This window comes from Notothenia rossii, assembly GCF_949606895.1.
Source record: "Notothenia rossii genome assembly, chromosome: 7".
NCBI classification, from domain to species: Eukaryota; Metazoa; Chordata; class Actinopteri; order Perciformes; family Nototheniidae; genus Notothenia; species Notothenia rossii.
Window position 1 is genome coordinate 32912768 of NC_136905.1, and position 16990 is coordinate 32929757.

The 16990-nt window shown below is 39.6% G+C and overlaps 1 protein-coding gene across 7 annotated transcripts in view; it reads left to right on the forward strand.

The window, feature by feature from the left end:
• Window positions 1–16990, forward strand: part of oxr1a (oxidation resistance 1a) — a 252747-nt gene that overhangs the window by 200379 nt on the left and 35378 nt on the right. For 5 of the 7 annotated variants that reach the window (XM_079692949.1, XM_079692948.1, XM_079692951.1 and 2 more), the window contains 2 exons: window positions 4964–5071; window positions 8391–8504. The exons of the other annotated variants lie outside the window; for them this stretch is intronic. In XM_079692949.1, coding sequence (XP_079549075.1) covers window positions 4964–5071; window positions 8391–8504 — 222 coding nt within the window. The remainder of the gene's footprint in view (window positions 1–4963; window positions 5072–8390; window positions 8505–16990) is intronic. 7 annotated transcript variants of the gene reach the window in all.

Below are 16990 nucleotides of genomic sequence, written 5' to 3' on the forward strand. Positions count from 1 at the left end.
AATCATCTTAACAAACTGCTGTTATTGTATATCTCCACTTGGACCCTTCAAGGAGATCTGTTTGTGAACAGCGAGAGAATAGACATAAGGATTTACAGGCGGTCCAAGTGTGATTCATTGTCATTTTTCACACGTCACTGGCCATACTAACACTGATGAATAGTAAATTAGTTCGTTTTCATTTCAAGAAGTATGGTCAAGATCACATTGAGACATGGTCCTACAGGCGTCGCCGCTTCAAATCGCCCTTGGGACCACGGTCAAAACAGCAGGATGCGCCTGTTGAGCGGGGTTGCGTGCACCACCGCTCAAATGTGATTTATCGGGGGAAAAATGTATTCAAGCAGACGTCGAGCTCTTGCCATTGCTGTGTTATTAGATAAGAAGGGGATACAAATTGAGATTTAGGTTCACAAAATACTGAAAAAAAGGGAACAGTATGTTCAATGGCATCTCGTACACCAGTTGCATTTGCTATTGTCCCATTGTTCCTACGACATCTACTGGCATTGAAAGAAGGGGTGATGAAGCCGTGAAGCCTTTTGCTCGATTTAATTGGTTTGGGCAGCGTGAATTTGTGTCTTGCGCTGAAATCTGAGAATATTTTACCTTTTTTAATGCAAAAACTGAAGGAAATGATATCAAGAAAGGAGCATATGTACCATAGAAACACAATGTTTTGGCTTGTTACGTGTGCCGGGCTCCTTGGATCGTTATTGCCGTTGTTTGAAGGATAAAGAAAAGGTTTTCCTTGTGTCCTCAATCATCTTGGTCACATCCATCTAATCCAGTTACTAGCCTAGAACAGTCAATGTCAGCCTGCACTAGTTCTGCTCACTGTGAAACCTCTGCTGGTGAAGCTACTGTCTTAATCATCCCGGCAGTCTCCCTACCCGGTTAATGCTGCACAACGCATCCCTGCTCTGCCTTGTGCATTGTTGTCAACACAAAATTGCTCACATTGCTAAGTCATGGAGACTGTAACCCAGCAGCATGACTGACCTCAGATCTGATTAGTCATATCCCCCAGAGGGTAGGGCATCCAAACCCACTATCTGGGCCTGGGTTTAGCACCTAGCACACTATAAGCCCAGGACTGTTGATCAATAACAAAGACTCGATAGTTATTTTGTCAGCCTCTGAGATTTCTTGAATAGACAGTTTTCCATTGCGTCACTACTTTTGTATTGGATTTTTAAGGTACTCTTCCCCTTACTTTTTTTAATTTCCCAACAATGGAGGATTGCACTTCAAGCAAGTGACCAGCATCGGGAGACATTTCAGCTTCAAAAGTTAAAGAACTGGGCTCTTGAAGCCAGATCTTTAATCAATCAGTCAGTGTATCTTTAATGGTGATTTGTCAGGCATGAGCTAACTTTTTATCATATAACTGGGTTTTCCCTGAGACGTTATATCTAAGTTATGATTCCTCTGGTTGCCTGTATTTGGTTTGCTTCAGCCAAAGCCTGATTCTGAATCCATTCATTTGGTGTTTTACCAGTTAAAATAGTTAACATTTCTCAAGAGATATCTGCAAGATTTTCATAAGTTTGAATATCTAGTGGTTTTGCTTCTTGATGGGAACCACCACCATGGAAATATATTAATTTGTATTTAAATTGTACTACTTATTTCTCTGCCATTTAAAATGTGTTGCATATCATCCCATTGTCAGAAGATGCTCAAGCTAACAGGCTAAATAACACATTTGCTCGCCTTTCTGAGCCACAGTTTCTAGGTATGATGCCATATGGCTCTGTTGTTCCTACTACTGTAATTCAATTCACGTTCTATATTTCAAATACGAATTCTTTAGAGCTCTGTTGCAAACCAAATTCTAGCACAAGCACAGTTCATCTCCTAGTTTCTGAGTTTGCATAGGATTTTGTCTCTTGAAATGCTGTTTTAAACCTGTGTAATACAGTGAAATATGCAATAGCTTCCTATTTTCCACTTCCCAAGGATTTTCAATTGCAACTTAGGGGGAGAAAAAGGGTGTATTTTGGAGCTTGAGTTAGTGCTTGTCAGTGATATTAACTGTAAAAACATTCACTGGCTGCTGCTAACATCTTCTAAGTTTCTGTTCTTTCTGCTTCTTCCCCTTGATGTTGCCCTGACTATGATCCCGATCGTGTCATGTGTGACAACCTCATGTAGTGTTACCAATGTTCCAGTGTGTCTGTCCTAGTTCCTGTTTACTCTACTACCTGTCTGTGACTCTGCTCTATGTGTCTCGGTCTGGGTGCAAGAATATCCTGGAAACAATCTGTTATGTCAAGAATTGAGCGAAACTGTCATTCCTTGGTGTTTTTCTGGGACTTTTTGCACACACACACACTCAGGACCAGTCAGGCAGTCCCATGACTGTTGCACTAAAACACACAGTGCCATTATCCTGTCCTAATTATACACGACTCAGAGTCAGTCCTGCTTGTCTGCTTCTTGGGGGTTTTCTCCCTGAGCTAATTTCTTTCCACTCTATACCATGTTTCTCCCATACGCAGGCTCTTTCAGACATGGTTGTCAGCCTTATTTGGAAGGTAGAAGCTCCCACTGGGCATGTTAGATGCTTAACTTGTTCAGACATGTGCAGCACGTCTCTGTTGTATGGATTTTAACTGGTGGAGACAAGCGAATGCACCTGCGTAAAACTGCAGGGTGCAGCAACTGAGCACAGGATGCCGTCACAACAGAACCCTGAATGATACGTGAATCATCAAATATCAAGACCACTTTTTCTTCTGCCTGTTTCTGCAGTGCAGATGGTTCAGGAGTTTTAAGCAACATCGTAGATTTAATTGAATGAAAACCATTGTTGTTTCTTATATAGTTTGTTGATAGCTGACAATGTTTTCTGAATATTTTAATTTGGAATTGGGTCAAATTTGGTATGAACCGAATGGGAGGGTTAATATAGGTGAACAAGATAAATACTAAGAAATATAGGACTCTTGTTACATAGATATGCTTCTTTTTATATTTTAAAAACAGCATCTTTCACTAAAAAGAATTGACAGGATAAAGACTAACAACAATATTGAGTAGGTCAGAGCTGCTAACGTTAGCCTACAATCCAATGTAGTTACATCCAGGATCGGCTACCACACAGTGGGCAAATACCACAGGGATATGCTATAGCAGGGGTGTCCAAACTTTTTTCACCAAGGGCCACATACAGAAAAATATACGAAGGGCTTGGCCACTCACTAGAGCAGTGGTTCCCAACCTGGGGGGCGCGCCAAAGATCGCAGGGGGGTGCCAGGCCTCAGATGATTTGAGGCCAAATATCATATATATATATTTTTTTTAATTGTTTTTACATATAATTGTAAAGCAATACATGATTGTCACTAAAAGCCTTTTCTCTACATTACAATAAAATCTTAAAAATAATTGATTAATTAATTTGATTACAAATTCAAGTTAGTAGCTATTATAGGCATAAAAAGACAGAAATGTATAATTCTTTCTTTAACAGAAATGTTTCTTCTGCCCGTAAAGTGGGCTTTTCTGGATAAGCGCATTTTCAAAACATAGTCATTGTCCATGCCGGTTTCAGTTGGATTATTTGTCACAGTTGCTCTGATCAGATCGGTCTCCTCCATTTTGTAGATTATTTACGACTTTTGAATCCACATAAACACATCGGCAAAATCCGGCTTAGTTTGAACATGTGTTTTAAACAGTTTAATCCCTTTGTGAATTGTTCCCACTTGCACCGTCCTTTAATTTCTTCATACATCGGGAATCCAAATGAATTAATCCGGAGTCCAATAACCATCAAAGTCACTCCAATAGTGCTCCTTAATTATGCTTTCATCCTCCTTTAACAAAATACTTCACATTCATCCAGTTTGTGACAGCAGTTGTAGCATTTTTGAGACTTTTAAACTTTAATTACCGCTGTTGCGCCACCTCCCCCTTTGTGTGTGTGGGGGTGGGGGGGGGGCGCAACTTCCAACAGGAGTCATTTGGGGGGACTCTTGGGAAAAAAGTTGGGAACCCCTGCACTAGAGGTATATCGTCTCATAAGTTCAGTTATACAGTAAATTAGCTAAATCAATCAAAGGTAGGTAAAGGATGCTTGTGAGTGTTGGCACCTCATCCCTTGAAACAGAAGCCTCCGATTGATTATATAACTAAGATATATTAGAAAATGTTTCCAAATGTAATTGACTGAATTTATTTGAAAAGTGGTCTTATTAACACATGAGTCTACTGTGTAATATGTTTTTACATTTATAGTTAAGAAGTACAATATAAGACGAGCACAACTTTCATTTGTGGGCCATATTCCATTATACTTTTTGAGCCGATTCAAAATGGTCCGCGGGCTGCATTTGGCCCCCGGGCGGTAGTTTGGACACCCCTGTGCTATAGTCATGAGCAAGATTTTCTTTTAATTACTTTCAAACCCACAAAAAAAGTATGATGAAATGCTCCTTGTCCTTGAAAATAACGCTTGGTTACTACTTTAGTTAGTAAGCTATTTAGCTAGTTAATTCTAACAAATTACCTGTAATAATTTGAAGACCACTTCCAGCTTTTCGTAGAAAACTTTGAAGGCCTTTTAGCACAATTATCTGTTGCTTTATAACCTTAACCGTCAATGAAATCATTCAAAAATAATAATTGGGGAGTTAATACATTTTTTAATTGTTGCCTTAGGCTTTATACTTTTAAATTGACAAAAAGCTGGGTGCAGCTATGAGTTTTCCAAAATAACACAAGACTGCTTCTGACATTCACGTCAGTTCATATTTCTGCCAGCAACATCAGTTGGGAATCTATTCCTGGTCAACAGCTGACAACTTTAAGTTGCATAACATCCCAAAATCTAAATATTGAGGTAGTAATTGCACAGCTTTTCTCTCTCTTTCTCTCATTATATGTGTCATGGAAAAATGCCCTGTACAGAATGTGGAGTGTGATTTTGTTGTCCTCTCTCTCGTTTGTGGTCCAGGTGGAATCGCGGGACACGTTGAACAGCATTTCGCTCAAGTTTGACACCACACCCAACGAACTAGTCCAGCTGAACAAGCTGTTCTCCAGAGCAGTGGTGCCTGGCCAGGTGTGAACCACCGTGCACGCTCTCACTGATATATTCAGCTGCAACACTTCATCTCTGTCCTTCAGCAACCTCTCACCTGCACATTCTCACAAACAGCTCAATCTCAACAAAGCTGCTTTCCACATTTAATTATGCATTGTCTGAATTGTCCGAATCTCACAGTCACTAAACATTTTCTACAGTGCCGAAGGAATCTATAAAAGATGGACATAAAAGCTTTTTTGGGAGACATATGTTTATATCTTCCTATTTGATCAGAGGAACTTGCTGCCTCACACCCCTACCATCTCCTTCCCCACTTAATTGCCTGATAATTACAGCGTCATTGCTCCCATTAGGATGCAATTCCTTGCAAAGGCCCTATTTTGTTTCTAAAAAAGGTTTAATAATATGCTTTAGAGATCTCCCAAAGATGCTTTAGTTCCGACAACATGGCACACACCCATCGTTAACCCACTGCCAGCTTTCTTTGGCTTTCATCTCTTTGTGTTTTTTCAGCAATCGACCACAATTCAATTTTTTTTTCATGAGAACTCTTTAGTTCTCATGAAAGTACAGATCGCGTTCACACCGGAATAAGTTCCTTGGGAAGGATTAGGCAAATGAAGCCACTGACGTCACTTCTTCACGGCGTATACTGCCACCCGAAGTCCCCGGCCGGAAATCCCCGGAGTTGGGGACTGGCTTCAGTAGAAGCTGCTGGGACTCCCAGCAGCTTCTACTGAAGCCTTCCGAGTAAATCGCCAGAACGCCGACACCTCTTCATCTCCACCGCTCCCATGTTTTCTTTTGTCTTCCCATAAGTTAGTCTCTAACGCTAATGCTAATAATGCTAATGCGAGGATAATAAAATGGCGGCTTCGCAAAACTTTTTGGGAGTTTTACGGGGGGTGGTTTGCAATCCGCCCAGCCAGTCAGACATAGGAACCCTTTTCTCCCACGAAAATACCTGCTCCCTAGCAGGGACGGAAAAGGGGGTAAAAAGGTTCTCATTAACTAATTTTAGTTCCGGCTCTTTTTGGTGTGAACGCGAAATTTCAGAACTATATCGGAACTAAAGTGGGAAAAGTACTGCGGTGTGAACGCGGCTATTGACTTTACTTGGGCGGGCCGCCCAGGTATATTAACGGCCGCCCAAGTATATTTCGCGACTCATTTTGTTTTTTTAAAGTTTTTTTTTGTTATGTATGGTGAGGTTAAGGACTCGAGTGTTTAGATAGTTAACTTAGTCTAAGTTCTCAGTGGGTCTCAAACGGTTTGGTCACCATTTATGTAAACCAGTGGCGAACCGTGTCTATCACAACCGGACCTTCTGGAGAAACACACACACACAATGTCCGTAAACACATATTTCCATTTGAGGGGGTAGTGATTAGGCAAATATGCATGAATAAAAAAAAAAATGTAACTAGGTGAAAAAAAGTAAGATACACTTTTAAAACTTGTTGAGAGCTAAAACAAGTCTTTGCTGCTGCCTCAAAGAGGAGCATGAGGGAGAGGAGGGAGACAGGTGAGGCTGATTCAGGAGCCCAGACACACTCACAATTATAAATGAACCAAAAATAAAGTTTCAGTGTTTTTTCATATTGAAAATGGTATTGGTTATGGCCCTGATTTTATGATTATTGAAATGTATACAGTTCTGTTTCATATAGTTGTTCCCATAGATCTAGTCTCTTTATTTTCCCCTCAAAAAGCACCAGATTGATGCTTTTAACTCCAACATTTAAAAAAAGAAAAAATCTTACCGGGGCAGCATGCCCCGGGACCCCCCTAGGGGATTTGAGGTCCACCCCCACTTAAAATCACATGGATAAGTTCCTAAATACATTTACAATTGTATTTAAATAGTAACCCATGCCATGTCCATATATAATTATTTGTGGGTAGTAGATTTAAACTATAGGGCTATCACTATGGGCAGCAACGCTGTAAATATTGACAAATAAATCCAACAAAATGGCACAAAGAAAAACTGGTAGTGGCCTGGCTGGGTGTATAATTCCCGGCCTGACTTACTGTCCCAGTCCGGCCCTGGCTGTAATATGCTTAATATGCTTAATATGCTTTACCTCTTCGCTCTGCCATTGCGTGAAGGGTCTGCTCACAAGCGACCAACAGAAAGGTTAATGTTAATGTTGTTGTTGCACGTCACCTCACCCCCCCCCCCCCCCCCCCCCCAAGTATATTTCAGATCTGTGGGAAACACTGCACTGACTGAACCATCAGCTCCTCCACTTGCACAGCTCAAGACCAAGCTTTACCACAACAAAGACATATATTTATTTAGCCCTAAAGCTGTACATACATACATTGATCTCTTTCTTCTAGTCAAAGATAAACCCTCTAAATATATGTTATGAAGCTAGGTTAGCTTCAATTAGCACAAAGACTGGAAACAGCTTGCAACCACAACTTTATTTTTTGTACAGATTCAACATTCCCACTATAATGTGCCGCTAATAATAAAAAATATATATATATTCCAATAGTCTGCTATAGCTCTCTCAGCCTGTTTCCAGTTGTTATGCTAAACTAAGTTTACTGTCTCCTGGCTTAAGCTTCATACTAAACAAACAGTTATTAGAGTTTTAGTGATCTTCTTATCTAACTCTCAGAAAAAAGGTGAATAAGTGTATTTAAAAAATACACAGGAGGGGAAGCCAGCACTTCCCCTCCTGTGTCACTACATTATGCAACAGTCTTACACAATACGTTGATGAATTGGTTAGTAAATGGGCTGAAAATGTACCTTCAACTATTTTAATATTTATTTATTTCCATGCAAAGATTTCAAAATGTAATGGTTGCAAGTAAAATCCTAAACTAAATATCTTTAGACTTTAATAATGTGTATAAGCTTTGTTGTCTATCTTCAGACATTTTATGGACTAAATGATTGATCAAATAATTGTTTAAATAATTCACATATTACTGAATAAAAAATATCATTGGTTTATGCTATCCAACATCAAAAAATCACATTTGAACACATAACAGAAATACCTTAACTACCTTCGCAGTATGTTTTAAATACAGGAAAACAAACAATTCCCATGTACCCATCACTGATAATCCTGACTATCCATCACTTTCCCTTTCCGTGTTTGTCCCTGTCAATATGTGAGAATATTCATGTGATTATCATACATTTGTTTTGTCACATTTGTGGTAAGGCTGTGTGTGTATGCGTGTGTGAGAGTGAGTCACTTTTATCTCTCCCTGTGCGTGCATGTGTGTTGTGCAAATGTGTGTTTGCACATGTGTGTTTGCACAAAGGCAGCGCCTGTGTAAATACAGACATGGATTGTGTTTGCAGGTTCTGTACGTTCCTGATCCCGAGTACGTCTCCAGTGTCGGAAGCTCCCCCTCCCTCAGTCCCATCAGCCCCCTGTCTCCCACCTCCTCAGAAGCTGATTTAGAGAAAGTGACGGTATGTTGACCTCTAATGCACAATCTCACACACTCAGAACAAAGTACATTAACACAATTATTGTCATGCTATTAATGGTTTGAGTCTGGAAAGTATAACTCCCTGTGAGCCATATGCAAGACCATTTATAAAAAAGGATTTGCCCAGCTTTACATATTCTTTTATTTTAAGTTCTTAAAACGAAACAAGGGTTAAAAAGTTTGTTTGTTTGTTGTTGTTATACTCATTTTGTCCACAAGATGCTGATATAATATGTATGTGTTCTTAAAGGTGATTCTAAATTAAGCCACGTTACATCATTTGCTGACTCACATGAGTCTTTTATCTTATTTGAACATGGGGTAGTGGTGCACTTCAGCCTCTTGTGGCAGAAATGGGTATTACAACAACAAACACTTATTAATTGTTCATGAAAAAAGAAAATCTCACCTGCCAAAACAGTTTTTAAAGTAGATTTAAATAAGAACAATTATCTTTATGATTATTAACATTTTCCCCCAGCTTTAAAACACAGCTTAAAAATACCATAAGGATCAGGCTTTGATCATCAGGTTTTCTCGTTTGCCTCTCAGGGCTTCTGTAGTCATGAGATCATTCAAGAGAGGCAGAAAGACATAGTGTGCCAATGGCCCTCAAGGATAGGTCAGAACATAAAACTTGCCTTGTATTTCCAAGGGCAGGACAGGAAGTGATGCGTGCGTACTGTCTTTCATATATAGTCAAAATCAAGGACATACGTTTTACTTCACAACACATTTTCTTCCTGTACTTCACTGAAGTAGCGGTGACGGCCCTTCTAGTGAGACTGTGAAAGTATTCATTTGTTATGAGAATATGCATGTTTTCTCCATTGTGCCTACAAAACAGTGAAAGGAGACATCAAGATTGCATGCGAGGGAGGTTTACTGAGGTTTAGTTGACATTATGAGCCTTCATGCAAAAGCAGCAGGGATGGAAGAGTCCCACGATCAAGTTGAACAGCAAAATGTATAGGTTTTAAAAGACTTTCAATTACCCCTAATCCAAATGTTGATATTTTTGTAGTTTGGGCTCTTGGTTTGGAATCCAACTCAACTCTGGCTATATTGTACAAAACGTTATGTAGTTTGTTATCTTGAACAGTTTTACACTTTTGTTAAATTGCATTTAGAAAGCTATCCTAAAAACCTTGTTCTTCTCTTTCCCCGAGATTTCACTGCAATAATAATCTCTATTAACATTGCTTACATTCTACATCCTTCATTTGGGCCATTCACAGCATTGCTTTAATAACGAATTGAATTTACTTGTATTGTTTAATAGCATTTTATAAATGTATTTCTGTCATAAGAAGGCAGCACAAAACATGCAGTTATATATTCTGTATGTATTTTCATATATACCATCTACGTGTCCAAAAAGACTGACCATGTGTGTGCTTAATTTATAATTGACTGCTTTTTGACTCACATTGATGTAAGGAGGGGGAAGCAGCGCAGCATTTATGCTCAGAAACTGCTTTGTCATTATCAATCATGAAGCTGACGTGTAAATTGCTGGAGCGTTTACAGAACAAAGTGCATGTGTGAAATGGGCTATTAGAACAACTGTCTCTGCTAATGCATGGCTCTTATTTAGTATCCAAGCTGCTGACACCAAGTTTTGTTTGATTCATTATTGTAGTTTACATGATGATGGAGATGCATTGCATTTACACATGCAGCCAGATGTGTTTCTGTCCACCTCAAAGTGCATGGGTTAAGAAGTGATGACGACATTCACTTTAGTGTTGTTTTGGGGTAGAGCTGCAAGGATAAGTCTATGGACAGAAGAATATCTACAACTATTTGAATAATTGATTTATTAAAAAGATTCAAAGGCTTTATTTGTTTTTATTATAACAGCTACAGTATAGTTTAAGTGTATTTAATGCAAATCTACAGACCTAACCTCCTCCAACAGTGCCACATACTATATTTAAGACAAACTGGGAAATAAAGAAATACAATAGTGCAAGTGACATAATCAGGGCCGGCCCTTGGCACTGGCGAACTAGGCGGTCGCTAGGGCACCAGATCTGGAGGGGCGCTGCGTTGGGAAAAAAATAAAATCAAAATAATTTTTTTTAATTTTTTATTCTGCCTAATTTTCGGCCCTTGATGTAATACATTTGCATTAATAATTGAATAAAGTAAACACCAACATTTTGCATTTGCCCTCTACGATGGGCGCTGTAAGGGATGAAAGTGGGGGATGTTGACTTATCTGGCGCCCGCAGCTCACAGCCAAAGCGCGAGCGAGCACGAGAGAGAGAGAGAGAGGACGCGCATCGGTACCGCGGATTGTTGTTGGATTGAGGCTGATAACTACAGCTCAGTGAGGTACTGTAAAGGACTCTGAGTGTTTAGATAGTTCACTTTAGTCTAAGTTATCTCAGTGGGTCTCAAACGGTTTGGTCACAATTTATGTAAACAAATATTTCCAAGGCTCACCTTTTATAATTATTTGGTTTGAAATCATTTCAATGCATACATAAGACAGTAACCAAAAATATTGTTTAAAACTGGAGATATTTAAAAAAAATGCATGAATACATCAATGTTAACCTAGGTAAAATAAGATATAGGAACAACAAAAATACGTTACATATATTTGTTATTGGCTATGTTAGGTTATTGGTTATGTTCACATACTTATTTGGTTATTAAAATGTAAACCGATCTTTTTCATATTGGTGTTTAGAGTTGTACCCCCTATATCTAGTCTCTAGTAATTCTGCTCAAAGTGCGCCAGATTGAAGCATTTTACTTTAAAGTGTTATACCCCCGGACCCCCCTAGAGGAGGTGATGTCCACCCAACAATTAAAACATGTTCATACAATATTGAATACATTTGAAACCTTCTTTATGTATACAACCAACATGTCGATACGTTTCAGTTTTTCTAGTGTATTGGTCTTTTGTAGAGATATTTCATTTATTCTTTATATATTATATCGTGTATTGCTTGGGGTGGGCACCACCAAATCATAATCATAAAATGTCTAGAACTGGCCCTGGACATAATGGTGCCAGTAAGTTGCACATTTTAGATGTTTTATTTAAAATAAATATGAATTACTGTAAAATGAAATACTGTACAGTAAAATAAATACAGTACAAAAAATACGGAGTGATGTAATAATGTGTGGAATAAATGAGTAAATGGCAGAAAATGCAGCTTTTAGCCTCTCAAATATAATGCTTTCCATGTTTTCTGTCATATTGAAGTTAAAAACTTTGGGTTTAAGAAAGAAATCATAATAAAAGAATCAGCTTGAACTTTGAGACACTAGAATGGTTGTTTTTGACTATTTTCTAGACTAAACAATGTAGAATATAATAAACAGATTGATTTATAATGGTGTCGTTACATGCTGCTCTTTAGGTTTATTCCTGCTCTGATGTACATTACGTCACCTCTCATTTTCCATACTTATCCCTCTCAGCTAGTGTCACATTAGCAATATGAAGGATCTGCAGGTCAGAGGCATCATGTAGTTTGTGTCTGAAGTGTGTTCAGGTCTGGTCCCTCCAGCGGAACACATCCTGTCCTCACCGCTCTAACAGCACTAGTGTAAGCCTTCTCCCTCGGTTCCTGTGTCTGCAGCATCTGAATGAGCCAATCACTAAGCGCCGCAGGAAGCCCAGTGGTCCCTTAAGAAATATGTCTGTTTGCTGGTCTCCATGGAAACAGACGTCTTGTTTTGCCTGTTTTGTAAGAAAATGGATACTGCTTTCTGCATCGCCATCACTGTCACTTTGGCTCCCTCCCACCTCCAGCGCTCTGCTCTCATCTCTGTCCGCTAATTTCTCCCCCCGGTTTCCAAAAGAAAAGGCCCCCGTTCATTTACTGCTTATCTATTTAGGTCATGCCTGCGAGAGCGGGAGCGTACTCTGTGGCTCTCGACGGGTGAGGATCAGAGAGAGGGGCTGGGACTGCAGTGAAATTAAGCCTTTAAAAGTGATGCCGTGTCTGATATTTAGAGCAACTAATGAACAGAGTGGCTCCCATTCCCAGACGAGCAGCCAGGCAGCAATTATTCCAGGCAGAGGAAGTGTGCTTGGAAGGCAGAAAGGAGGGAACGTTACCTCACCCGATGTGCCAGCTCTGTGGAGGCGTTGTGTGTGAAAGTGTCTGTATCTGTCAACTCTGCATGTTTGTGTGTCTGCCTGCACACTCCTATCTCTTTCTCTTCCTTACCGAAGCGAGCAGCATCCAGGTGCTGTTTGATTTTCAAACCACAGGAAGGCCCTTCATAACTCACTCGGCTTCTTTTCCTTTTTTTTACTCCAGAATCCCCGGCCTCTTTTAATTACAAGCCAATTTTGGTGCTCGCGTCTCAGTGAGGATATTATCTAAATAAATGGTTCTGGTAGGTGTGCAGTAATAGCTGGTGTAACCCTGATGAAGATGAGTGCTTTGAGGAGAAACTACTTTCAGATGCTTCTCTTTTACTTTTGGATATAAAAAGAGTCGGATCTAGCAGGAGATCTTTAAAAAAGCTATTAGCTGTTCAAATGCCTGTCAAATCATCAAAGCCATTAAAACATATCAGTCACTGCAGAATACTTTGTGCGGCTATTCATTTAAATTATAAAGGAAATCATACACATTTGTTTAAACTGTGCTAGCAATCACACTGTTGTATGCTTTAGTTTTCCATAAAAAGAAAAGACGGTACGCAAGAAACCAGAGTAAAATGAACTCTTTGAAAACACAAAGGTAGCATGAGAAAGAAAAGTTCCCTTTGAAAAATATAGAACACAAATTATATGAAAAGTTAACATTCAAATTGATGTGACTGGCACATGAATAAAAGGGCCATAAAGTCAGTGAACTATTTTAAGTGAAGCCAATTCATAGACTGTATACCAGAAGTGTGGACTTAGTTACTGTGAAGAGGTACTTTTCAGCTGCTAATTCTAGCCTCAACTAGCTAGCTAGCTTGATTAGCAAGCTGCATCTGTACCTCATGTTGTCTGGAATATACATTCAGAAGCACATTTTTGGCTAGTCAAAACAGTGTTGTTTGTTAATGTATGTACCAAAAATGTACAGAAAAATCTAAAAATCCCATTTGAACACATAACAGAAATACCTTAACTACCTTCACAGTATGTTTTAAATACAGGAAAATAAAAAGTTCCCTTGTACCCATCACTGATAACTACAACGCTATGATAGTGATGCTATGTAGCTACACTGAGGTAGCTACTTGTCAATCATAAGGTAGCTACAATAGCTTAAAACTCATCTTTCTTTATCGTCTGTTTTAGGACCATAATTTACATTTGATCATCATAATGTATTGAACAAGAATTAAAATAAACAATAACCTTAACCAATAAACTCTTTAAAGGTCCCATGTCATGGCCATTTCTACTGATCATAATTCCATTGTTGAGGTCTACTAGAATAGATTTACATTGTTCAATGTTCCAAACTCACATTGGTTTCTCATACAGCATCTCTGTATAGTATGTGTATTCACTCTCTGTCCTAAACGGCTTGTTGGAGCTCCTGCCAAATCTAATCATCATATGCTTGTGCCCATGTTTCAGTTAATAAGGTAAAAGTATTGCAGAAAACCAGCCATGCAGTTAAGAGCTCTTGTGACGGAGAAGGCAGCCCTGAACAGTCTTCCTGCTTTTGCTCTGCCTGCTGGTACTGGCAGCAAAAAGTAACACATCTTGCAGCTATGTATCATTGGCTGACTGTGTTTGTGTGCGTGTGTGCGCGTGCACGGGTAACTGGCTGACTTTCCGGCTGGCGGTCTTGCTGTCGTTGGATTATTTGGCAGCCATCGGTTCAGTGGCGTGCTTGCTCCCTGGTCATCTGCGTGGGCAGGCGCGTCCTCATGCTTGTACTGACACATCCACACCAACATGCATGATTACTCACCTTGGTGGCACAGCTACTCCTGTGACCTTCTCTGTCTCTTCCTCTTTTGGCACGTCTTATGCCTCCCTCCCTCCCTCCCTCCTTCCTTCCTTCCTTCCTTTCTTCCACTGGGTTGTGATCTAAAATTAGTGATGGAGGAAGTAGAACCAGTTTAGATTGCCTATATGTGGTGTGCTACATTTGTGATGATCTCACTCAGGTGAGGGTTTCATTTCTGAAAATCCAGGAGCTATTATGACAGTTTTAATGAAAATCTTGTAAAATAACGTTGTCTTGTTTTTTTAGCAGAAATTGGGAATTATTAACTAATGTCTTCCGAGGATTGGTTTTAAATCTGTTCTTGGTGAAGGTTCAAGTCCACTTCTGATTCATGTCCGTACCTGTGTCTTTATAATGATGTACCCCATCGTTATTGTTAATACAAAGTGCATGTCTATAAATAGCACGAGACTACAGGCCAGTGTGCACACACATACAATTGTAAAAAAAATAACTTTATAGAATGAAGTCAAAATGACCTAAACTAAATGGAAACAGGTGGAGCACCAACTTATATTTGATTTGTAAAAACCATAGTGCTTTGTAAAATAATTATCAACTAATATTATTGTAAATACAGTGGAATTGGAGAGAATGCAATAATGGATTTTCTTGCACAAACATGTAATCATTCATTCTTTTGAGTGTGCGAAGATTCTGTTCTAACCTCATAACATATTCGCAATAAGAAAACATAAACATATGCAGAATCTTTGTAACAGCTGTAGATGTTAAAAATGCATTTCTTTTTAAATGCTGCTGTTCTTTAAGGACCTATGTATGTGCTCACCACAGTCTCTGTGGATATTGAGCAGTTATTTTGGGGATATTAATATCAGCACCGACTGTGCTTGATGACCTCTGCCTACTGACGTTTGATGAAACCCAATGGTTTGTGTGCTCCCTCTTGCAGAACGCAGCCTTGCCCACAAGGTGGAGCTCTGGATTGATTTCTGATTGCACCATGTGTCACTGACAAGGTCAAAGCCATGTGGCACCTGCAGTCTTCCTCTTTGAAATCTTTATTATAAGAGAGAAATCCACTAATATGCATAACATTTTCAACCGATAATACCACATTTTTTAAATACATAGGAACTAGAATGTTTTTATTGTATGTGTAATATTAAAGTCTCTTATTGATATATTGCCTCTGACCTTTAATATGGCTCTGTTGCTTGGATAGAAGCCATATTTCACAAAGCCTCAGCTACTTTCAGTTTTTTATATTGATTTCTGTAGCCCGACCACCACTTTCATCTAACACAGTTTCGCTCGTCCCCGGTCTCCCCACAGCCTCCTGTAGAGAAGATCACTGATGCCGTGCTCCGTCCACCTCCACGGGCCAGCTCCAGGTGGCCCGTCACGCCTTATTTTGCCCAGCTCCCCTCCTCTCCTTTTTCTCACCTCAGGTTTTTTTCCTGTTTATCGATTTTCCATGCTACCTTCCTTCCTAATCTCCACACACACACACACACACACACACACACACACACACACACACACACACACACACACACACACACACACACACACACACACACACACACACACACACACACACACACACACACATCATTTACTCACAGCAGCTCTTTCGTCTTTGGATTTCAGTTCTCTAGCCAGTGTAGACCCACTATGCCTTTTCCCTCCCTTTGATGTAATACACGCTGAAATAAATCCCGTTACCTAGACTGACGGGAATCTGGTCACTTCAGGACATTGCCAAGTCTTGGCTTACCTCCAATGAGGTCTACCTGAGGTTGTGTTAGTTCTCTACACTGTTTCTTCTCTACGACCTCACCTTACCTTCACTTTGACTCAGTATGACCTTACTTTGTCTTTACTTTGCTCGCATTACTTAACCTTGAGCTCACTTTGACTCTGGATAACCTTTCCTCCAGTTTGACCCCCCTTGCCTTACATTTACTCACATTACCAAACCTTGCCTTACATTGACTCACATTACCAAACCTTGCCTTTACCTTGATGTTATAATATCTTGCCTCGCCGTTACTTTGACTCAATTTGGCCTACCTTGCCTTACCTTACTTTTCCTTAACTTCCACTCACATTACCTAACTTTGCCTTTACTTTGACTGCCTTTACTTTGACTCACCTCACCTTACCTTGCCTTTACTTGACTCACATTACCTTGCCTTTAATTACAGTACCTTACCTTGCCCTATATCTGTACAGGTTAACAGATTTGTATGAAAAGTTTGCATAAAGGTGAAGGTTATTATGGGTCATAATAAAGAGACGGGCAAGTTTAGAATCATCCTTCACAATACCAAACTCCAGCAGCAGCTGAAAAATATTGGATTTCAAGGAGGCCAGTGCAGGACGAACACTGGTCATATATTAAAGGACTGCAGGGCAAAGAAAGCAGCACCCCGTGAAAGCAATCTTCACTTGAAATATGAGCATTGGCTGTGGCAGGGTAATGCTGTCTTCCCTTTCATAGAATAAAACTGTATTGATCCGTCAAGTATCCACCGCTGTACCAAATAGAGTGAAATAT